Source organism: Leptodactylus fuscus, chromosome 3 (assembly GCF_031893055.1).
Source record: "Leptodactylus fuscus isolate aLepFus1 chromosome 3, aLepFus1.hap2, whole genome shotgun sequence".
NCBI lineage: Eukaryota > Metazoa > Chordata > Amphibia > Anura > Leptodactylidae > Leptodactylus > Leptodactylus fuscus.
This window is the reverse complement of record NC_134267.1, coordinates 95,787,773-95,812,447: the sequence shown is the minus strand read 5'-3', so window position 1 is coordinate 95,812,447 and position 24,675 is coordinate 95,787,773. Positions and strand designations below refer to the sequence as shown.

General features: G+C 41.3%; 1 protein-coding gene across 8 annotated transcripts in view; it reads right to left on the bottom strand.

Moving 5' to 3' along the window:
* Positions 1-24,675, bottom strand: part of LAMA2 (laminin subunit alpha 2) — a 593,715-nt gene that overhangs the window by 251,122 nt on the left and 317,918 nt on the right. For all 8 annotated transcript variants that reach the window (XM_075268017.1, XM_075268020.1, XM_075268018.1 and 5 more), the window contains 2 exons: positions 19,467-19,594; positions 15,670-15,756 (listed from right to left, as the gene is read on the bottom strand). In XM_075268017.1, the coding sequence (XP_075124118.1) occupies positions 15,670-15,756; positions 19,467-19,594 (215 nt within the window). The remainder of the gene's footprint in view (positions 1-15,669; positions 15,757-19,466; positions 19,595-24,675) is intronic.

The following is a 24,675-nucleotide window of genomic DNA, read 5'->3' as shown; positions in this document are numbered from 1 at the left end:
GAGAAATTTGGGGTGTAAGGTGTGCTGAGACTCTACTCTAACATTAGGTAGACTCCTCATATGCTTTTCAGCATTCACTTTGTTGCTTCCCACAATAAAGTTATCTTATGTGCACAACAACTTGACAGAGGATTGAAGACAAAAATTGGAGATATGGAAAATCATTTCAGCAGGAACATGCGGTTTCCCAGAGACTGTAGCACCTGCTAATCTTCACTCATACTTCCAAGACTTTGTCAAATTCCTACTTGCCGATTGTTCCCCATTGGATGTCATCATCATTGAAAGCACTCACAGAATCCCAAATTCATGTATCAAAGTTTCCATATTTTCCATATAAAGGAACAACTTAGTGCATTTCTTACACAGAAATCCTAGCTCATGAGATTTTGTGATGTGCAACTCTAAACTGATCTGTCAGCAACCACTGTGCCTCTGGTGTGAATTGGCACCAGTCACGACTTCGCTGCACTAGCACAGGATCCTTTACTGTTGGGGATTTCCTGTCAAGCTCCTCATATCCAAGGACAATTTGTCTCACACCTTTACTTCCCTTGATGAAGGCAAGGAGCTACTCTCTCCTGGAACATCCTATTGTCCCTTCCACATGACGCAGACAACCCCCCTCACACAGCAAACGCTGTCCTCACCCCAACAAGAAGTGAATAATAATTTCTCCAGGCATAAGCCTTTGAACTTTTGGTGCAAGGTCTTTCTACCAATAGAACTGGTTCCCCACTTTGATACAGAACTTCTGTATTTGTCTTCTAAACCATAAGTTTGTTACTTCATATTGTATAATTGCTGATCAATCTAAGCTATACTTTCCTGCTAGACACTGACTGAGTACTCAAAGTCTAAATATATACCATGGTGCTTTAATTTTCTTCTCTCAGTGGACAGGATCTGAATAGCCCTCAGAAACAGTCTTTTCTGCAAACAGATGCTACAATTCTTCTTGAGCACCATACTAAAAAGAAGAGACGAGTGCTCATAGCTTTTAAAAACTCAGTTGCCTTCTCGCTGCTACACCTAAAGGCTCATCCACAGGGCAGAGATCTCATTGCTGTGTGTCTCATAAATAATGTCCACTATACTATAGTAAACATATATGCACCTCACCAATGTTGTCTTGCTTTCCACCGACACACCTGCAAAATTCAACAGGGCGCCCTAATACTGTGTGGGGACTTCAATAGTATTATGGACTCCTCTATGGATACAACCAATCCCACCAGACAACCTTCTCCATGCCTCTATCAATTCTTTTTTAAAGTTTTCAACAGCCCTCCAAACGGGATTATATGCACTTCTCCTTCATACATCGCACCAAATTACATATCAACATGTTCCTGATAGATATTTCCATGTTGCTCCATACCAAATCCTCTACCATAGAACTGATTATGTGGTCAGACCACGCAGCTATCACACTTGCATTGGATGAGTCACTCCCAGCAACCACCAGGACAATCTGGAGGAACAACACGTTTTTCATCACCAAAGCTGGGTAAAACCCCTAACTCCCCACATAACTTCCGCCCAATCTCATCATTAAACTCTGAAATCAAATTATACAAAAAGTTGATGGCCTCCCAACTTGCACAATACTCCCTAACCTGATTGCAGCCGACCTGGTGGGATTTGTCGGGGCAGACAGGACTCAGATAATACCAGATGCATTCTACACCTTGTGATGTTTTTGGAGAGACATTGAGTTCCTTCCTTTCTGGTCACCTTGGATGCCAATAAGGAGTTCAACAGCATCAACTTGTTGTTCATGTTCGCTTTCTCAGTTTTTACTCCTCCCCATCGGCTAGAGTATTCACAAATGGCATACTGTCTGATTGCTTTGACATGCGGAATGACACGCAACAGAGGGGTCCATTATCATTGCTAATCTTTATATTGAACATTGAACCACTAGCACAAATACTTAGTTAACATGACTTAATTTATGGCGTTGCAGACTCTTCCCACCAGATCTATTTATATGCTGTGGCTATCATACTCTCTTTGACCAATCCAACCACCTTTCTTGCCTGTGTAATCAAGCTCATTAGACATTATGGCACGCTCTCTTTCCATAAGTTCCAAAATACCCCCCTTTTTACCCTGACACAGTTGCAATTGGACTTTCCCTTCGACTGGAGATCATCCAAGCTGTATTATTTAGGATTCAAGATCACTTCTTCTCTCGCACTCATCTCTCAGACTAATTTCATGCCACGCCTCGTCGACATTGAAAAGGACTTTCAAAAATTCACTTAACATAACTTGTCCTGGCTTCGCAAGGCATTAGCTTTCCTTACTCCCAAAACTCTTATGCGTACTTCTTTCAGACGATACTTTTGGGTTCTCAACTGCCTTTTCTACAGAAAATCAATGCTTTAATTAACAAATTCATTTGGAACTACAAAAAGCCCAGACTCTCATCTTTTATTCTCCTCAAACAAAGGGACGCTGGGAGCCTAGACGTCCAAAATACTTATGACTACTAGATCACCTCCCACCTATCTACACTTAAGAACTGCTGGGTCTCCAATGAATACAAAACTTGGAATTATATTGAAACATATCTGATCCTTAAAAATAATCTTAAAGGGCTCTATCATTGGGAAAACTCATTTTTAATTAAGCACACATATCTTTTGTATGCTAATCGCTTCCCTCGTTTTTGAATGAGCTCGCTTTTATTCATATGCTAATTAGCCTCCAGCATGCACAGAGAAGTCCCACTCTCTCTGCTGTGTGTGAGAGCAGGGAAGGCTTATGAGTCATCAGCAGCAGCACACACATAGCAGAGTGTGCTCGCTGATACGTCCGAGTGCACGCTGGAGGCTAATTAGCATGTGAATAAAAGCGAGTCCATTCAAAAACAACTGAGGTGATTAACATACAAAGGTATGTGTGGAATAGCCTTTCTAAAGGCCATGCAAGTATATGTTTAGTTAAAAATTTGTTTTAATATGCTTTCCTAACTGACGCTATACAACCACCTTCCTCCCCAATCTTTTGTATCTTAGCACCATTTGGAAACACACTCATCACCAGAAAAAAACAAGCACTGAATATTCTCCTTGCTCCAGTAGAACTCCTGGAATTATGCATCTCAGACCTTTGCTTTACAGTTTTGAAATCCGCAGTCATCTCCATTGTTTTGAAATTTTGGCATGAGATTATAATGTTACCAACTGACTATTTGAGTCTGACACAACCTCCCCTTCAGCTGCCTGTTACAGACCTCTGACTGAAGTATTTCCTATCATCCCACCACAATTTTCTTATTGTCTATAACAAGGATCTCCTTAACCTCCTCATACTGCTCAATAAAAATGCTAAGATCTTGGGTTCCATTTACATAAGGCATAAGGATGACTATCCCTATCCATACCTGTGAAATCTCCCTGCAGCAGTCTTTTTCTTCAACTCAATGGAAAAGAACTTTGGGCTTTACAAAAAAGACCTTCAAATGTGTGACACATTATGAGACTACAACTATAATGCTCCTTCACTGGTACTACAGTCTGGGGAAACTACACCGACTGTTCCCCTGATCCCAGGTGATTGTTGGAGGGGATGCTCTGAGATCGGATCCCTCTATCATACTTACTGGTGTGAAGTCTTAGGTGTCCCTTAGACCCATCATAAAGATGAGCACCTGATTTCTAGAGATAACGTACATCAATAGCTATTCCATTGGCTCTGAGACTGCATACACAGGTATTATACCGTAGTATATCTAAATATAGTGGGAGTTGTGACTTGTAAACGTTATAGTCGGGGTACTTTCATCTTTTGGTGTATTTGTTCATTTTCTTTGAATTTTCAGCATTTTACTTTACTGCTTCCTTAATTGTAAAGCACTATGTTGTTGCTATATAACTATATATTATAGTGATAATTGGAAATGCAGCTTAAAAAATACAGATACAGTAAGAATTTTATACTAGAAAATTGCGAAATATATACCCTGACCTTGATGTTTTAGCTGTGTATCTGTGCACTACATCCATACACATAAGAAACTAAACTTGATATCCAGTGGAGTTTTTCTGAATTAAAGAAACTGAATGCTGCGTACTACTGATGTGCCCGGTTTCTGAAGTCATTAACACCACAGCCTGCCGCTTAGCTGAGGTATGATGACTGCTGAAGCAGACAGGAAAGGAAAGACAGAAATAGAATACAGTAACAGGAAGAGGAGCCGCGGGTCTGATGAATGGGGGCAGGTGACTGACTGCATAATCATTCACATAGCTTCTTCATACCACACATCGGGACCTCAAGAAAAGAAATAGTAAGAATCTCTTAAGTGGACAACAAACAATATTTATTGTATTAATTTTTAATTAATTAATTTCTTAACACTTCAGCCAATCACTATGCTTTTACACCTAAAACGTCCCAGTGCCAAACTTAAAAGGATTCTTTCATTAGAATCCCATTTTTTAAGACTAACATGTAGGAATAGCCTTAGCATGTGCATGCAGTACAAGAAAACAAGAAAATGGCCGCAGACATGGGCAGTCGGCTCTGCCCGAAGGAAGAGACAACTACACATGTATGAGATTTAAATCCAGAAGAAAGCATCGGAAGAAGACATTGCGGAGAGATGTCCCAGAAGAAGATGGAGGCGGTGCTGGACAGTTCTTTCACAGTATTGGGGATGCCCCCAGTGCTGTTTGAGTACCGGAGTCCACCCCCCAGTGCTGCGAGAAAACTCATTTGCATACCGAAGAAAATCAGGATATCTACCAAATGGCGGCGCAGAGAAGACTTCTAAAAGTAGGAGAAGAATAGCCTTTCTTAAGGTTATTTCAACGTGTTAGTCTTAAAAAATGGGATTCTAAAGATAAAATCCCTTTAAGAGGGCCAAAAGTTCTCTTTTCTTGCTTCACATAGCCATAGAGCTAAAATATACAACTCAATAGCTTTACTGAAAATTGGATGAACTGACCACTGTGTTCTATCAAAATAAGTTAAATATCCCTAAAGTACCAAGCAGAAGGTCTGAAAAGACAAAACATTTTCGTGCTCCTGGTTCTGTGGAGTCTTGTGGCAGGTTACATAATCATTCTCAGCCAGTCAGCAGCTCTGAAATGGCTCTTAATTAGAGATGAGCGAGTAGTGTTCGATCGAGTAAGTGTTCGATCGAATACTACGGTATCCGAAATACTCGTACTCGATCGAACACTACTAGCTGTTCGAAGTTTAAGGTTCGATGCAGAACCAGCGTTGATTGGCAGAATGCTATACATTCTGCCAATCAACGCTGGTTCTTCTCTTACCTTTAGAAGTCTTCTCCGTGCAGTGTCCCCGTGGCGTCTTCCGGCTGAAATTCACTCTGCCTAGGCATCCAGCCTAGGCAGAGCAGACTGCACATGCGCGGGCATGCCCTCGCAAGCCCAGTCAGCTCTGCTCAGGCGTCGGGCCGGGCAGAGCCGACCGCGCATGCACAGTCAGCTCTGCCTAGGCCCCGATGACTAGGCAGAGTGAATTCCAGCTGGAAGACGCCACGGGGACGCTGCGCCGGGAGAAGATTTCAAGGGGAATCCAGCCCGACCGATTTATCAGGGTTTTTGGAGTATATTTGAAATATAAGCCCTACCCCAAAGCTAAGCCATAAAGCAAAAATAAGCACTAGCTAAAGTTCATTAAAAAAAAAAAAAAAGTGTCTAGACAGCTACACGTGTAAAAAAGTAAGTAGAATACAACAGAACAGATACCCTTCATCAATCAGTCAGACACCCCAAAAAGAATTGCACCCCCAAGAGAGTCGCACATTGAGTTTAATGGAGCTATCTGTACAAGATGGCACCTAGTGAGAGAGTTATCTACAACAATAATGGTTGACTACCGATAGTGCTGGTTTCTCACACACAGATCGGGTAGTCCAGCTGGCATGAAGTTATTGTGGCAGCTTCTGGTCACAGCGGGAGTCAACTGCTACAGAAGTGACACAGATCTGTGTGTGAGAACCCACTGCAGCTTACTCTTTTGAGATTAGTTGTGATATATACACCCATGAAAGCTAAATGCTTGGTTAACATTTCAGCAAGCTGACCCTATACTCAATTCAATTTTTGCTTGATAGTAGACAAAGTGGAGAGAAATAGAGTTGTAGTTTTGTTAAATGGAATACATTAGATTTTAGTTACTTTATATAAAAATAGATACGTCCTTTGTATAGTTTTTAGCTTCTTCATGATTAATAATAATTCCCAGTGTAATTGTTGAAGGACTATAGAGGTCACCGCTACACTAAAACAATATTACAGATATAGCCAGATGCACAGAAGCTTTACCGTCCTGTTATTTCATTGAGATTCTATAGCTATGTTGTTACATTCGTATTAATATGAGTTTCTATGGTAACCTTTTTCTTGAGGAAAGTAAACTAGCAAAATCTACTTTTACTGTTTATAGTATGAAATAAAAATGATATTTTGACTTTTGTATGTGTCTTGCCTTGAAATGTATTCAAGAAGGCTTACTAAAGGGAACACAGCAGGCACGGTACAAGGGGGTGTAGTAGCCACACTATTATAGACCTATAATTCCTGATTCAGTTCTCTGGCATACAAGGCAAGGCACAAATCAAGTTTTTCCACAAAAAAGTGTGACTTTTGTAGGGCCATCCTTGCCACCTTCGTGAAACAGGGGCGTGGCGATCAATCATTTCAGATTTCTTATGCCAGAAATGTGTTGTAAATGATGCAGGAAATGTACGCTAGCTATTACCTGGTGTACATTTCCCTCCAGTCACATGACTTGGCAGAGAGTGTGCCTTATTTATGAACAGGACTGTGTCTTGTTATATATGAGATGCGCCCTTCGCTGGGTGATGGATCTATGAAGACTGATAATGCAAGTCTTCATAAATCTGCCACTGTGTCTTTAGTACCTCTTTGGCTGAGCAATGACTTCTGTTCCATGCATGTTCTCTGCTGGTATCTATCCGTCCTGTTTTGTATGCAAGTACTGAGCTCTGATCTGTTTGCATACATACTGGTCAGCTGTTGTATATCAGTTTCTTTGTCTGTCCTGTTTTTATGCAATGTACCGGAAAAATAGATAAAACAGTGCTGAGCATTAATAGCGTAATACTATAAACATAAGTTTGCTCACCTTTGTTGGTTGTGAAAAAAGTTCACAACCACTGTTAGAGCATATATAGGGATGATCCAAAGTAAAATTCTTTTTTTCTGTTTGGTTAACATACAGTGCGTTTCGAGAAACAAGTCCTTTTTTATACACACTAGTAAAGGGCTTGTTTCCCGAAACGCATTTTGTGTTAAACAAATTGAATAAAGAATTTTACTTTGGACCAGCGCTCTCTCTGCCTCATCTTTCCTTCTACATTGGCTGTTTTTATGCAAGTCCTGAAGTGTCTGTTTTCATCTATGTGATCTGTTTGTCCCTGGTCTTACTACAATATTCTTATAACCGTGACTTTTGGGCTTTGTGCCATATACCTCTGATACCTGTGGACTTTGCGCTTTTGCTACCTGTCCTTTATCTTTTCCTGGATTCTTGTGTTACCTGATTTCTGGTTTTAGTCTAGTTATTTGGCTGTCATGTTTTTAGTTTCTGTAACGTAAGGCTAAGTTCACACAGAGTTTTTTGGTCAGGATTTTGAGGCTGTAGCCGCCTCAAAATCCTGACCAAAAGACAGCTCCCATTGAAATCAATGGGAGCCACTCAGTTCTTTTTTCCAGGAAAAAAAAGCGAGATGCTCATTCTTCAGACGGAGTCACCTTGCGATTCGGCCTGAAGACACTCCCGACTAGACCCAGTCATTGGGCCTAATCCGGAGCGAAGTGCGTGACTGGATGCCGGTGCAGTGCACTGGCTTTCAGTCGCGGCTACCTGGTTTTTGGTCCGGAACCGGTTCCGGACCAAAAAACCCCATATGAACTTACCCTAAGCATTTTATCCCGTTTCAGTGCTGTTCTGCCAAATCAACTCCATTGCAAGTTCCATAAGGCAACACTGAAAGCACAGTATTAGCAGTCAGCTGGGATAGGAGATTAGGCACAATTGGGTGTAGTAACATGACCAATATTGACTGTGGTAGCTTATATATGGTTAGGAAACCTTCAATAGCATTTTGAGCTAGATGCAAAGAAAAGAAGAAACAAATAACTACAGTAAAAGAAGATGTCATCCATGTGTCACTGACTGCACTGTCATTGGAAAAAAGGTCAGAGCTGACTTATGACATATGCTACAGGGCCGTGACAGTACGCTGACAGTATGTTATAGAGCCATGTGATTTCATTGTATGGATTTTCTTCATTCTATGTAAAAGTTAGATACTAAAATACACATTATGGGGCACATTTATCAATACTGTATATTTGCCATGTCTTAAACTATGAATCCCATTCTGTAGTGTTAGATACATTTATGAATCTGTCATACAGACCTTCACCTCTGAGAAAAGCTGTTCGTCACGTATATAGCAAGAAGTCATTTCTGTGGATTCCTGCTATTTTGTGGGGGACACCCCTGAGAAAAGCTGTCACGTATACAGCAAGAAGTAACTGCTGTGGATTCTTGCTATTTCCTGCTGTGAATTCCTGATATTTTGTGGGGGGGACACCCCTAATAAACGTTGGTTTGCACGTATATAGCAAGAAGTAACTGCTGTGGATTCCTGCTATTTTGTGTGGGAACACCCCTAACAAAAGCTGGTGTGCACGTATATAGCAACAAGTAACTGTTCTGTATCCCTGTTTTCCACCGTCCGTGGAAAGCTGGACTCCTCTCCCTGCAGTTTTTCGGTTTTTCCCTGCCTATCTGAAGCTAATGCCTATCTAGCCCTCAGCAGATATGTTTCTCTCCCTATCTCTGACCGCAAATCTGGCGAATATGGTGGCGGACGTTCTTATAAATGGGAGGTCACATGTTTTCGGCAGCCAATGAGTTTTTTCATTTTTTTCCACTGCCTCCGTTGTCGTAGTTCTTGTCCCACCTCCCCTGCACAGTTATCGGTGCAAAAAATGCGCCAGGGAAGGTGGGAGGGGATCCGAATTTTTACTGTGTATGCCGTGTGGTATTCAATTGGGAATGAATACCTTGAACGGCCTGATATTTGATCGAATACCTATTCGATCGAACGGTGTTCACTCATCTCTAGTCGTAAACCCTTTACACCATTTTAAACTTGGTTTACTTTGTAAAGGAAATCTGCGCCAGATTCATTCTTTTCTGTTTAATCAATGTGTTGTAAAGTGAGACACTTCTAAACCATACCCATTCTGTTGCACATTTTTCAAGTCTCTAGCCTGTCATATTTTTATTTTCTTTCTGGTGCACACTGTTCAGAAATATATCACAAATGTTGTGCACTATGAATTTTGACGCAAATGTAGACAGAAAAGTGTCGGACTTGGATTGATAACTATGCCCCTATATGTATATCCAAAATTTATCTCTAAGAATAATAGTGAATCTTGTTCCAGGGATTTCCTTACAAAATTATATAAATCAAAATCCTCAAAATCCAAATTTAGGCAACTTGACTTCATAAAGATCTCCAAATACACAGAGAACAGGAATATTAAGTAGCTTTATACTCAATTTACTGATGGAAGTGCATTTCCCATATAGATGAAGCAACACAATCCTTTAAACATTTGGAGCATTTCAAATTAAAAAAATAAAAAGGATTTTCTTATAAACTCAATCCTTTATTGGAGAACATGAATAAAACAAATCGGGAGAGAGCGACCGCTCACAGGACAAGGGCAGCATCCATTTTTCACCCGATGGGTGCTTTCTCAAGCCAAGTATGACATACTTGGCTTGAGAAAGCACCCATTGGGCTCAAAAGGGACATTGCCCTTGCCCTGTGAGCGGTCGCTCTCTCCCGATTTGTTTTATTCATGTTCTCCAATAAAGGATTGAGTTTATAAGAAAATCCTTTGTTTAGATGAGTGCCCCCCACTTCTTTATTTTTTCCATGTTTAACATTTTTTGGAATGAAGAGCACCACTCATGAAGTTTAAGTGTGACCACTCATGAACATCAATACACATTGATACAGTGTGAACAAGCCTTTATAATATAGTGATAATGCCACTTTTTTTCTTGAGTGTTCGCATTTCAAATTAAGTTTTTGTGCCATTTTAAATAAATGTAAGGTTTAAAATGGAGCCTATTTATTATAAACCATTGAAAGTTTTTATAAGATACATTACAAGAGCGCCATTGCACTCTGCTATACCGCTAACAATTCCCTTTGATTGTTCATTAGAAATATGGCCTATGTCCTTCCCTATCTATCATGATCTCTCCATCATCTGTTTTAGCAAACATCTATATAACCTTGGCAAAAGTCCAGAGTGATTCAAATAGTCTATCAATATTTTAAAATAAAATGGCATAAAGAGATCCTCAAACCCTCATCTCCATTCTCTTTTCTTAAGCCGCGAATCAAAGAAAAATAATGAAGACAGTGACCCTCAAACAAATGTAACAGTTTTTTTTAATTCACTACAATTCTTAAGCATACTTTGCATAAATATTTATGAGATAATATAAATATCACAACTCTTCATTAATCTAGGAAGTTTAATATTATTCCAAAATGGAGAACTAAACACCCAACCCTTAATAACCTCATACATTTTTGCCTTCTCCCAAAGTCTTAAGTGTCAATAATTCTAGTATTTGTCCTTAAATCTTATCGATCAACCCTGATTCTAACAGATAGTATAGATCCCTAAGATCATATTGCTTAAAGAATATTACAGGGACAATAAATTCTCATCTTCTTTTCAATTCGTAAAAGACGCCAGCTATACTAATTCATATCAGAGACTGAAATTAGGATCTGATAAGACATCTAAAGGATTTGTATCTGTAACATCTCTGCCTGTTCTGGTCTCTGCGCCACCCTCTGCTCACATGCTGCGGCACAGGAGGCATGCACAGTTTGATAACTTGCTTAGAGTTTTTGGTTGCATTGTCTGAACACTGTCCTATTCCTTCACCTTGTTAATTGATTTTCCACCACACCCGTATCCTTCACCTTCATTTCTCTCTGCTCCTCTAAGAGTTAAGTTTTGTTTTGCCTTGTGATTGACAGCCTGCCTTCCTATCAGGTTCAAGGTGGGTTCTTCCTCCCTATTTGATTTGATTTGGCACTGCATTGCTCGACTGTTACCGAACCCTGGCTAACTGACCTCCCTTTGTTGTTGTTTGTCTTGTCTGTGTTTTGTGTGTCACATATATAGGAAGGGATCGTCTTCTAGTTGCCACCTATTACATAGGATAGGGCCTGGCAAGAGGAAGGGACAGTTGGGGGCTTCAGCTTAGGGCTCACTGTCTCTTGTGCCCCTTCCTCCAGGGTTCTCCAGCAGCTAATGGGGAATTGTCATCTACACACTGGGGAACTGCTGTCTGCAGTTCCCTAACAGTAACCTTTACCCATGTCAATCTGGGTTTCTTCATTTGCACAGCTCGAAATCTAAATAGATGAATTAGTTACAATATAAGAACTGAGGAATAAGAATGATTTTAATAAGAACCAATCTCCCCTCCCCGCCCTCTATCTTTTTTAACAAAAGGGATGATAATTAAATTAACATACAAGCTTCATAGAAAAGAATGGTCAAAAAAAAAAACTATACTTTAAAATGTAACTTTTATTAACAGTGATCAAGCTAACAAAACTAAAATAGTGCCTAAATAAATGTGGATGTCCACAAAACAACTTGTGATTAAAATATATACCATGAAACCTCAAGGCAGGCTTTTCTGATAGCAGGGGAATAATAAGTATCAGCAATATTTGTGTCCCTCAACCCCTGTCATCAACAGTCACTTCATCATTTTGACCAACGGAGGTGGAATGAGATTTTACATGCAATCCTTTATTGGTCAGTTCCTATTGTCTAGTCCCATGGTGGCAACCTATGGCACATAAGAAGAGGGGGCACACAGAGCTCTCTCTGTGGGCATATGCACCATAATCCTAGCCAGGCTGCTGGATCGTTCATCACCGGGGAATCTGAGACATCTGTCCCAGATTCCTCAGCAAGTGACCGAGCTCTTCTTTCAGGTGCAAGTACAGATACACCTGAAAACTGTCAGTGCAGTCTGTGGGACCTCTGTCTTCATGCAGTTACAATGTCTTTCATCAGCTCCTGCTTTACAGTGGAAGGAGGCTGCCTGACTGCTATTTGTGGGAGTGCAGGTAAGTACAGGAGCATGTTATACTGTGTGGGAGCCACTGTGGAGCAGATTGTACTGTGTGGGGGCCACTGTGGAGCAGATTATTCTGTGTGGATACTACTGTGGAGCAGATTTTATTGTGTGAGGGCCACTGTGGAGTAGATTGTACTGTGTGGAGGCCACTGTGGAGCAGATTATTCTGTGTGGATACTACTGTGGAGCAGATTTTATTGTGTGAGGGCCACTGTGGAGTAGATTGTACTGTGTGGAGGCCACTGTGGAGTACATTGTACTGTCTGAGGGCCACTATGGAGCAGACTGTACTGACTGGGACCCACTGTGGATCAGAGTGTACTGTGTGAGGGGCTTTCACTATTTATATCATACAGTATCTGTTTTATAACAGAAATGTAATATTAGTACAGGATGTAATAACATTGCATGGTCACTATAAAACAGATCATGTGTGATGTAAATAGTGAACATTAATTGTACCTTTCAGTACAAAGTTGGTTATATTATTGAAAGCTCTGTAAAGACCCATTCACTGTATTTTGTGGGTCCGTAATTGTCTGCAATTATGGATTCACACAGTATTAAGGTTAAATTGCCGTGTTGGGACTTTGAGATAAGTTATTTTGTTTTGAGTGGCAGTTTGGGCACTCGGTCTCTAAAAGGTTCGCCATCACTGGTGTAGACAATTGGAGCAGACATGAAGTTATTCACGCCTTCCTCAACGGGTCAGTTCCTTAAGTTGTGACCTCCTATATCGATACTCCTCCCGAATGACTGATCGGGTGGGTATAGTTCAGTAAATGGCTCAACTTCATCCCCTAAATTATCTACAAATATAAGCTTCTTCTCCTCATGACCAATCAAATTTTCTATAATAAACCATTTGTCATGGTAGATTTCTTCCCATGTGCCCACAGATGTTAAGTAACAAATGAATGTTGTTGAAAGTGTTCAAACTATCTTACCCTATATGGGGTGGAGGATTAGATAAAGGAAGCAAAAGTGTACCACCATTCAATCTATGTGGTGTCAGTTAAACAGGAAAATCCACTATACCTCTATTTGTAAAATAGCACAATGCCAATCCCCCTTCCTCCCCACACGGTGATTTCAATAAAAGTTCCATGCCCTGGGACCGTAACACTGATGGGCCCACATCATGCTGTTGCCACATGAGTAGATTAAGAGGAAGAAACATAACCAATGTGTTCTAAAAATCTCCGCTGCAGCACCCATAACTGTCACTGTCAAAAATTCACTGAAGGGAGGGGGTAGGGGACCAAGTTCAAAAGTTTGCACCGGGGCCCTCAAGAATTTAGTTATGCCACAGGCCATTAGCTATTCAATTGTTTCAATAGATAAGAGCTTATATTATATTAATTATCTGTACAGTACTGAAGAATCTCACAACATTAAATAAGCAACATAATCAATTCTGATTGCAAAAACCTGGTTCAGAAAAGTGGTGTAGGATATGTGTTTATAGTGGCTGTTGAAGGGAACCCGTAGCAAAAACGCTCTGGGAAGATCTGCATCACCTTTCTTCCCGTTGAGCTTTGCACACAAAGTTCAGAGGTTTCCTCTGCAGACTTTCTCCTTCAATTATATTTATAGGAAAACCGCTGGTGATTCTATAGATAAAATTGACACGCTGCAATTTACAAATGCGCATCAGTTTTGGAAATCACCATGTGTCCACACCACATATTATACCATAGAGTGGGGATGGCATTCGCCCTGGCCTAAAAGTGCACTATTTGTAAATAGCTATGGGAAGTGGGGTAAAAAATGGAATAATTAAAGTAGGTGTATGATATCAATTATTAACATACAGTATTTTACATAAAGATAGTTTATTTTGCTCTAACAAGAGTGACAAGAATGTTGTATATCTATGCCATTATGGGGAAAAAAAAAGCATACAGGTTGATATATATTTTTTAATTCACTTGTATTACTTGCATTAATTGTAGAGATGAGCGAATATGCTAAATCGAATACCTCGGCTGCATAGCTCCGGTGCAAAAACACTTCCGGGGCTTCAAATTTTTCTTGCCCCTCCCACTTTCCCTGACGCTGGGAGCTATGCGGCCGAGGTATTCGATTGAGCATATTCGCTCATCTCTAATTAAGTGCACTTTCCATAAATTGGGTGATGTAAACTAAGCCTTATTAGTATAGTTCAGCATTTAATATAATGTGAAAGACTGGTCATCATATTGTGCAGCATATTTCAGATACAAGCCCAAAAACTATCATGTGCATGAGGCCTTAGCGCACTCTTTTTTTCCCTTTAGGCCAAGGCCCCACGTTGCGAAAACAAGCAGCGTACAGTACCTGCAAACTGGTTGGGATTCTGGCTAATCCCATCCATGCATTGCAGAAAAAATAACCTCAAAAAAAGCTGCATTTTGAAAAATGCTCAAGTTTGTGAAAATCGCAGCATGTCAATTATACCTTTGGGAACACTGGTGTTTTTATATAGATGTAATAGAGGCACTTTCTGTGAAAAACATTGCAGAAAAAAACCTTTCAGACATGGTCTTTTCTTCAGCATTCTTTCTTGCTGCGTCTCGCTACGTGGGGCCTTAGCCTTATTCTTGATAGCTTTTCCAACCGCTGCAAACTTACTGATTTGAAAAACACAATTTGCTAGACTTTCCAAGTAACAGCAAGCTCAACACTCAAGAGTGCAGTGAAGTAACTAGGTAGATAAAAAACAAAGCTATTTTTACAGTCCCAGATGCTTTTGCGACCCTTTTTTTATATCGTTTATTCGAACTCTTACATTTATAACACTGAACCAAAAGAAGTTAGCAAATGAAATACGATCTGCGGAGTTGTTTATTTCAGCTGTTGCTTTTGAGAGTTTATAGCTCTAAAGTTAGAATAGGCTTAAAATATACTGCTTTACAGAAAGAATCACCTACCAAGAAAACGCTGTCTGCGCTGATACAAAGTTTAGACAGGTTGACCTTGTCACTCGCAGAATAACATTAACTTTTATGTATATGAGAAGGCACATCGAAATATTTGTCCAGAATGTTTTCTATGTGCAACCCTATCTGATCTGGAGGAAATGAAGGCTTCTTCTACGAGCAAGTGGATATTGTCACCTAGCTATAAATCATCAAGCATCGAATACTATCAATTAATGCAATTATGAATATGGTATTAATGATAGTGTGAATACCGAGCAAAACTAGACCTGTCACTCAACTTGTATTGTAAAGCCTCTGTAGCTTACACTATTAAGTAGATCCACTTGCAGTCTTATGTAAAATATATTATGACACATGACATGATATGCTCAAACATCTGACAAGTTGAGCATTGCTACTTCATAGCTATTCTAGGTTTATATTTTTATAATGTTCAATACTAAAAAGCTAAAGTTATTATAAGACATGAAAAAGGAGGCACACCTTAAGAGTCCATAAAATTATAAGAGATCAATATAGTTCTTACCGATCACAACGCAGCCCTGTATATCCAGGAAGACAGGCATCACAAACTAATCCATTGGTTGGGTCCAGGTGACATGTTGGACTAAAACTTTGTTGTTGGCCAGAGATCAAAAAAGGAAGAAGGAATGAGATTAGAAAAGTCAGCAGCATTGTTGCACTTATTCTTCAGAATTCATTAATCTGTAAACATGGAGACCAAGGAAGACACTCTCTGCCTTAGACACACACACATTTAGCTTTGGCTCCAGCCAATAGTCGCTGGAATGACTCTACTATTTCTGCCGACACTGAATATAGTACAGTGAGTGGCAGCATCCCAATGGCATGTTATGATGGGGCTTACTTTAGACTGTCGCAGATCCTGTTCACCAGCAAGTAAGCAGGAATGTACAGCTGTTTGTCTGTGCCCTGGAGGCCATTGCCAGAATATACTGTGAGGCTGAGTTTCAATGAAAAGTGACAATAGTTTCTTTGCAACAGAAAACATTCCCAACTAATAGGAACTGATCATTAAAATGGACTAGAATTCTTTATAGGATTATTGTTATACCATAGAATGCACATATATATATATATATATATATATATATACACACACACTAATATAATGTAGTCATAAACCATAATGAGAAAAGCATTTTAAAAAATAAACTTAAACTTGGTAAAAAAGAAATCATTTGTTTGCATCATCATATTGTGGTACCCAGAACCCATGGGTGAAGTTTGGTGAGACATATTTCTTCTGGGCAGAATGGTAGTTTTTATTCAGCACCTAGCAAACCCAGTCAGGTCCTGTGGTCTACAGCACCTGTGCAGGGCCACTTGGTTTCTTCACTAAGCACAGAGGACTGAGCAGTAAGTGCAGATTTCACTCTCACTTACCACTCTTAGCTCCATTGACTCCTGCCTTTTTCCTACTCCAGCATGGACAGGGTTAAAAGTGCTGATGCGTGGGCAAAGAAGGGGTGGGCGTACAAGATGCTACAAGCAGTAAATGAGAATGAAATCTGCACTTACCACTCACATTCTGTAAAGGAAGATGAAGAGGTCAGACATTAGGGGGCATTGTACTATATGGGGAATAACGGGTCATTATATATTAGATATATTTTATAGGGAGCCCTGTATTGTATGGAGATATAAGGGGACATTTTATGAGGGCATAAGTCGGCTATTGTACTGTATGGTGACATAAGGGGTCATTTTATGGGGGGATAAGAATACTGTATTGTATGGGGATATAAGGGAATATTTGTAGAGGTATAAAGAGGCCATTGTATTGTATGGGACCATAAGGAGGGTATAAGGAGACCATAAGGAGACCTTAGTGCTGTTTGGGGGCATAAGGGCCCATTATACTTTATTGGTATATGGGGTCCAGCCCTGGCCTTATCATCTCAACTGCTATCATAATTTCTTGGACAAGAACCACATCACCTGAGAAGTGAAGTGTCTGAGATCGGACATGTCTCTCATTGGAAGCACTGCCACTGGGTCTTTACTCTTTAAAGCAGCAGAGACCCTGCAGATATGGCATCTGTTCAGCTCCTGAGCAGATGTCATATTAAAGTCCCAGCATCTACCTTACTGATGCTGAGAAGGAGTTAGTTTATCTTAGCTCACAACATTAATGGCCTGTCCTTAGGCTCCAGGGCTACAGCCCCTTTCATCAAGTTATATGCCCATTAATTACATATGATCTTAATATATTATGTAATATATTATGTACATCCTAGAGAGGCTGCCATACAATGTCATCCATCATATGGAATGGTGTACTTTTTGCAGAGGTCCTTTGCTGCATTTTCCTATACAGTTGTAAAAAAAACCAATCTGGCTTGTTAAAGTCAAAAATGAATGTTTTTTGGTCTAAGTCAGGTCAATGGTGACCTACTGGATGAATTGCTATCTTTATTTCTGCGTTTGCTGGACACAACACAAATAGGTTTGAGCAGATGCCTAGAAATAGATACTTTAGTCATCAGGTCACTAATTCGGATCATCCTATGCCATATACTAAAGAAGCATAGAGCAGAATGGGATGTATGGGAAAGACAGGTGGCAGAACATTGTGTTCCTGTGTTTTTAATATTTGTGTTTGAAGATTTTTCCATTTGTTTTTGTCTTTTGATCACAGAAGGAAAATCTCATAGAAATCCATTGCCTGCACTATTTTTGTGGTTTGTTTTCAGCTGGTAATGCAAAAACAGGATTAGAGACATTTGGAAAGTCTGACATTTTCTATTTGGATCATTGATTACAGGAATGCATTAGCCATGAAATATCACATATGAATGTAATGTATGGGAGAGGTTAAACCCAATCATTTCATTTGGCCATTTAGTGATGTTTATGGGGCACCTGCAGATGTCCTTTTCATTGGTAATGCAGGTCAGCGCACTCTTCAGCAATGTCTAGGACGTAAATCAATCCATTTGTGTTTGACAAGCACAATAATGAAAAATAAATGTTTGCTCTTCTTGGGTAGCATTTCCTGTGCCATTTATTATTCATAATCCTCTAGTTTAGTCTTTATGTTTGGATAAGAAAATTAGGAAAAATATTAGATTCAAAATGAGCTTTTCTGTCACTTCTCCAATTCGAGTCTACTATAATGTCTGTAAATCAGGTGGCACAGGGAAACTTGGCAAGCGCTGCTCAGGATTAGAAGACTAAATTGTCATAAAATAAACAACATATTCGCTATGTATTGTGTCACGGCAAAAAAGAGACAAACCTGAGATGTCACCTACAAAACAACCTGGAATTTACAAGAAGGATTCCTATCTAAAGGGGACCTTTCACCACATCAGCCAACTCCAACTCATTGCATCCTGTAATAGGCAACTCTGGCACAGTTGGAAGTTTTTCTGTAGTCCACATTGTTCCCGAGCAATCCTTTCTGTCATTTTCAGCAAAATTATGCCATCTACTGTCCATTGGGTGGCCCTGAGCTGGAGAGGAAAGACAGGGACTGCCCATCTGACACTAGAGAGCTTAAAAGAGTTATCTAGCTTCCTAAAATGATCTTCAGTTACATTCACTGTAGTACACAAAGGTATGTCCTTGCTGAGTTAAGAGTGCATCATCCAAACGTATATTGTCAAAGGATGGAAGTAGTAAAGATACAATGTTTACCAATAAGTATTTGGACACCTGTGATAGAATAGAAAAATAACATTTATTCATATTCAATATTTGGTAGACCCCAGCAGATGCTTCATTAGGATGGTATTGATCGACACAATACTCCCGGATGCCTGGTGAAACTCTTGGTGTATGAGAGCCATTGGTTGGGTGCCATTTCTCTGGCCAGCACTCGTCGGTCTCTATCTCCCAGTTTCCGGGTCTGCTGACTCGGGGCACATTCCAACAATCACCGTTCAGATTCCACTTCGTAATCACAGGCCACTGTCGATTTTTGGTAATTCAGTTCACTTGCTATGTCCCTTAAGGATCGACCATTTCTGTGGTACCCCATAATTACCCCTTTCTCGATATCAGACAACTCTGCACTTCATGGCATCTTGCATGCGACTAATGCCAATGCTGTTTCCTATTTAATGGTGGAAGGTGTGACGTACATCACGACCGCAGATATCTTCATTTGCATGGGTGTCCAAATACTTATTGGTAGACAGTGTAGTGCTTTATTGTCAGCCAGTACTAATCCAACATATTGACTATATTTTACCTATCAAATTAGTGCTAGATAAAAATTCACTAACATACTGTGCGAGAGGGGGGGAGGAGGATACACTGAGTTATTGATATTCATTAAATATTAATTACACTTACTTGTTAGATGCTATGTTCATAGGACAGGCACATGGCAGACAGTCCTCATCTGTACCATCCGTTGGATTCCCATAAAAGCCTGGTAGACAGTAATCACAGTAAGGTCCATAGGTATTATGCCTGCAGTTCTGAAAGAAAGTGGATTTAAGTAAATATTCTCTATAAGTTATGGAATAGAATTAACTAAATCATATTAATTATATTTCTGTATGCTTTATCACATTGCATTTAAAACAAATTTCCTTTTACATATTGACTAAAATAGCAGCTAGGCGCTAGTGTAGGTAGGAGTTGGCATAGATTTGAGTCATAATTAGAGATCAGCGAACAGTGTTCTATTGAACTCATGTTCGATCGGATATTAGGCTGTTCGGCATGTTCGAATCGAATCGAACACCGCGTGGTAAAGTGCGCCATTACTCGATTCCCCTCCCACCTTCCCTGGCGCCTTTTTTGCTCCAATAACAGCGCAGGGTAGGTGGGACAGGAACTACGACACCGGTGACATTGAAAAAAGTAGGAAAAACCCATTGGCTGCCGAAAACATGTGACCTCTAATTTAAAAGAACAGCGACGCCCAGCTTCGCGTCATTCTGAGCTTGCAATTCACCGGGGACGGAGGTTTCCGTCCAGTTAGCTAGGGCTTAGATTCTGGGTAGGCAGGGACAGGCTAGGATAGGAAGGAGAAGACAACCAACAGCTCTTATAAGAGCTAAATTCCAGGGAGAAGCTTGTCAGTGTAACGTGGCACTGACGGGCTCAATCGCCGCAACCCAGCTTTCCCAGGATCCTGAATGGAATACACTGACAGTGTATTCCCGTATACCCGATATATACCCCGATACCCGTTCCAACAGTGTGCCCCCCCACCTTCACCCCAGAAATACACTGCAAGTCCCCTAGCAATAGAATTGGGGCTATATACACCCACTATTTTTGCTACTGCCATATAGTGCCATTGTCTGACTGGGAATTCAAAGAATATATTGGGGTTACATATCACTTCAATTCCAGGGAGAAGCTTGTCAGTGTAACGTGGCACTGACGGGCTCAATCGACGCAACCCAGCTTTCCCAGGATCCTGAATGGAACACACTGACAGTGTATTCCCGTATACCCCATATATACACCCCAAATCCCCGTTCCAACGGTGTGCCCCCCCACCTTCACCTCAGAAATACCCTGCAAGTCCCCTAGCAATAGAATTGGGGCTATATACACCCACAATTTTTGCTACTGGTATATAGTACCATTGTCTCACTGGGAATTCAAAGAATATATTGGGGTTACGTGCACCCACAATTTTTGCTACTGGTATATAGTGCCATTGTCTCACTGGGAATTCAAAGAATATATTGGGGTAATGTGCACCCACAATTTTTGCTACTGCTATATAGTGCCAGTTTCTGACTGGTAATTCAAAGAATATATTGGGGTTACGTGCACCCACAATTTTTGCTACTAGTATATAGTGCCATTGTCTGACTGGGAATTCAAAGAATATATTGGGGTTATGTGCACCCACAATTTTTGCTACTGGTATATAGTGCCAGTTTCTGACTGGGAATTCAAAGAATATATTGGGGTTACATGCACCCACAATTTTTGCTACTGGTATATAGTGCCATTGTCTCACTGGGAATTCAAAGAATATATTGGGGTTATGTGCACCCACAATTTTTGCTACTGGTATATAGTGCCAGTTTCTGACTGGGAATTCAAAGAATATATTGGGGTTATGTGCACCCACAATTTTTGCTACTGCTATATAGTGCCAGTTTCTGACTGGGAATTCAAAGAATATATTGGGGTTACGTGCACCCACAATTTTTGCTACTGGTATATAGTGCCATTGTCTGACTGGGAATTCAAAGAATATATTGGGGTTATGTGCACCCACAATTTTTGCTACTGGTATATAGTGCCATTGTCTGATTGGGAATTCAAAGAATATATGGGGGTTACGTGCACCCACAATTTTTGCTACTGCTATACAGTGCCATTGTCTCACTAGGAATTCAAAGAATATATTGGGGTTACGTGCACCCACAATTTTTGCTACTGCTATACAGTGCCATTGTCTCACTGGGAATTCAAAGAATATATTGGGGTTACGTGCACCCACAATTTTTGCTACTGGTATATAGTGCCAGTTTCTGAGTGGAAATTCCCCAAATAATTTGGGGATTCATTCACCCTACATCTCAGGCTCTTGCCATATTCACCCAGGTTGTCAGTGCTGCACCAGCTCGTTCCCAGACAGCTCGGCCCGAAAAACACGTTACCTATATAGAGGATTTGGACAATGAAGACAACATGTTCTAAATCTAATGTCTGCACCTTCTCCAGAATTAAAATAAAGGCAGCATTTAACTTTCAAATAGCACTGCACAAAGGAAGATCTTATCAGCTTGTCTCATGACATGCTACTGAAAAGTGTCATTTGTGTATCTTAATGTAAATATAGTTGTATAAGCTTTTTGGGTTTTAGGCACTGCCAAGTTATTTATTACCACCCGCTCCCTTATAATGATGATGACGCCAAAGTCACTGTGGGTGTTCAGAGCTCACAGCTTTGGTTGACATTTGTCTTGCTCTCTGTCGGTACCAGCTGTCTTTTTGGATACCGTAAAGTTATGTTGACTTTATTAACAGCTATAGAAGCTTTAGCCAGGTTGTGACGGTGTGTAACCCTAACAACACTAAGTGGGATACACATTAATAGTCAGTCTATGTACGCTAAACGTATCACTGAAGTAATTTTTTTTCCCTCTCCCCTAATATAAGAAAGGAACAGACATTAGACCTAGACCGGGGTTCGAGGCTTGTAAAAATCCAGTATTATTTGTTCTTCATGACGTGAAATATGTGTTGAAAAGCAACCCAAGATGAAGTCAGCCATGTGTGCCAGTGTGTTACTTGGCATGCCTTTGCTGGCCCCAACTGTAAGGGTCACTCTCCATTTCCTCCATTTTCCACTCCCCTTCACACCATTTGTGGTGAAGCAATGGGATGCACTGAAGTGCACCCTCTAGCCTCGTGTGGGACAGGGACATCAGATGCCACTCCAACCCCTTCGTCTTCCTCCGCCAGCCAACGGTGCGAAGATGAGAGGAGTGTGCTCTGAATGTTTTCTGCCTAGCAGAGGCTAGTTCTCACTTACAAAAATGGCCCCACTTTGACCTGTATATCAGGCACAATGGTGTAGGTTTCAAGGAAACATGGCACCAACAAGTTGGAAAACGTGGGCCATGCGTGGACCGTGTTTGAGTCTGGCAAGCTCCAGATCTGCTACCAGGTTCCAGCCATTATCACAGGCGCAAAAATGCCAGGCCCCAGGTGTAGCAGGGAAAAAAAAATGCCATCTCAGCCAGGATGGCATCCCTGACCTCGGAGGCACTGTGCTGTCTGTCCCCCAAGCTGATCAGTTTCAGCACGGCCTGCTGACATCTCCCCACGCCAGTGTTACAGTGTTTGCCGCTAGTAGCTGGGGTGGAGGTTGCAGCATCATAGGGTTTCAGTCTACTCCTGCCATGAATTTTGGCCTGGGAGAGGAGATAGGCCACCCCAGTTTGCACACGGGGACCAGACTCCACCACATTCACCCTGCCTGTCATTAAAGATAAGCACTGCAGCATCCCTGACCACAGGCGCTTGTCCATGTGTCGGTGGTCAAGTGGACCTTGCAGCAAAGCGCAGAGCTCTGGGCCCGACTGATGTTATGGGACACATGCAGGCACAAGGCAGGGACAGCACACCAAGAGAAGTAGTAACGGCTAGGCCCAGCATAGGGAGGTGCCCCAGCTGCCATCTGCTGACGGAAGGCCTGGGTCTCCAGAAGCATAAACAAACACCAACATCTCCAGGGCCAGCAGTTTATCGATGAGGCTGTTAAAGGCTTGGGCATGGGGGTGGGTTGTGTTGTACTTCTGCCTGCAATGAAAAGCTTGGGAAATGTGGAGTGGCTGGGAAGAGGCGCATGATGGTGCAAGCCAAAAGGGCGCATGAGGGTGAACTCCCCAATGTGTCAGAGATAGGTGTGTAGGTGTCCTTGCATCATATACTTGCACCATATTTGGCTTTGGAAGTTAATTTTGTGCCAAAAAGTGGTTAAGACAGCGATCCCTCAGCTACTCCCGTTACACTGTCTAGTGAAATTACCATCTTTGGAAGTGGACCACCACTTGTAAGATCCCAAAGGAAGCAGGCAAGAGATGTGCAGTGCAGAAAAAAAGATGAGAAAATAAGTGTAGGCTGTAGAGCACAGAGGGATCGGAGAGGACAGAGCTGGTGTCGGCCAGGTATTCCCACAACATGCGCCTATACTTGTCCCTCCTGGTGACACTAGGCCCCTGAGTGGCAGTAATTTGTCCAGGGGGGCCATTAACGTGTTCCAGACCTAGGAATAAGTCTTCCAACAGGGTAGAGTTTTGCATGCCTTTGCTTCTACCCACTGTTTTTGCTGCTTAGCTTCCCTCCACATCTACACTGCTTTCACCCCTAAACATCACCCCAGTTTATGCCTTTGCTTCTACCCTGTTTTTTTTTGTTGAATTAGCTTCCCTCCACATCTACACTGCTTTAGCCCCTAAACATCACCCCAGTTTATGCCTTTGCTTCTACCCTGTTTTTTTTTGTTGAATTAGCTTCCCTCCACATCTACACTGCTTTAGCCCCTAAACATCACCCCAGTTTATGCCTTTGCTTCTACCCAGGTTTTTTGTTGATTTAGCTTTCCCTCTACATCTACACTGCTTTAGCCCCTAGACATCACCCCTGTCCATGTGGGGTCGGTGGCCTCGTCATCCACCAACTCCTCTTCCAATTGCGCACTGGCCCCTTACTGCAAACCGCACATGACCACAGCTTGCCCTGATGGCAACTGTGTCTCATGATCCCCACTTAGGTCCAGACAAGTCGGTGGCGGGTCCAAAACCCCAAAATTGGAAGGAAATGGCGGATGCTGCAGTATTTCTAACATCTGTTCCTGGTGCTCGGGCCTGGTCTGTGTTGTACCCTGCACCCTGCTTAACGCAGCTGCCATATCCGAAGTTGTGCTGAGCGCATGCTAATGTTTCGTGTCCAGTGCAATGGATGGGATGGGATTTCACATAAGTCTGCCACCCATGGCCACTCATGGTTGAGCAACTGAGGGAGTTGACTTTGACGAACCCGAGGGTTTTGGAGTTGGAACTACATCAAAGGTCTG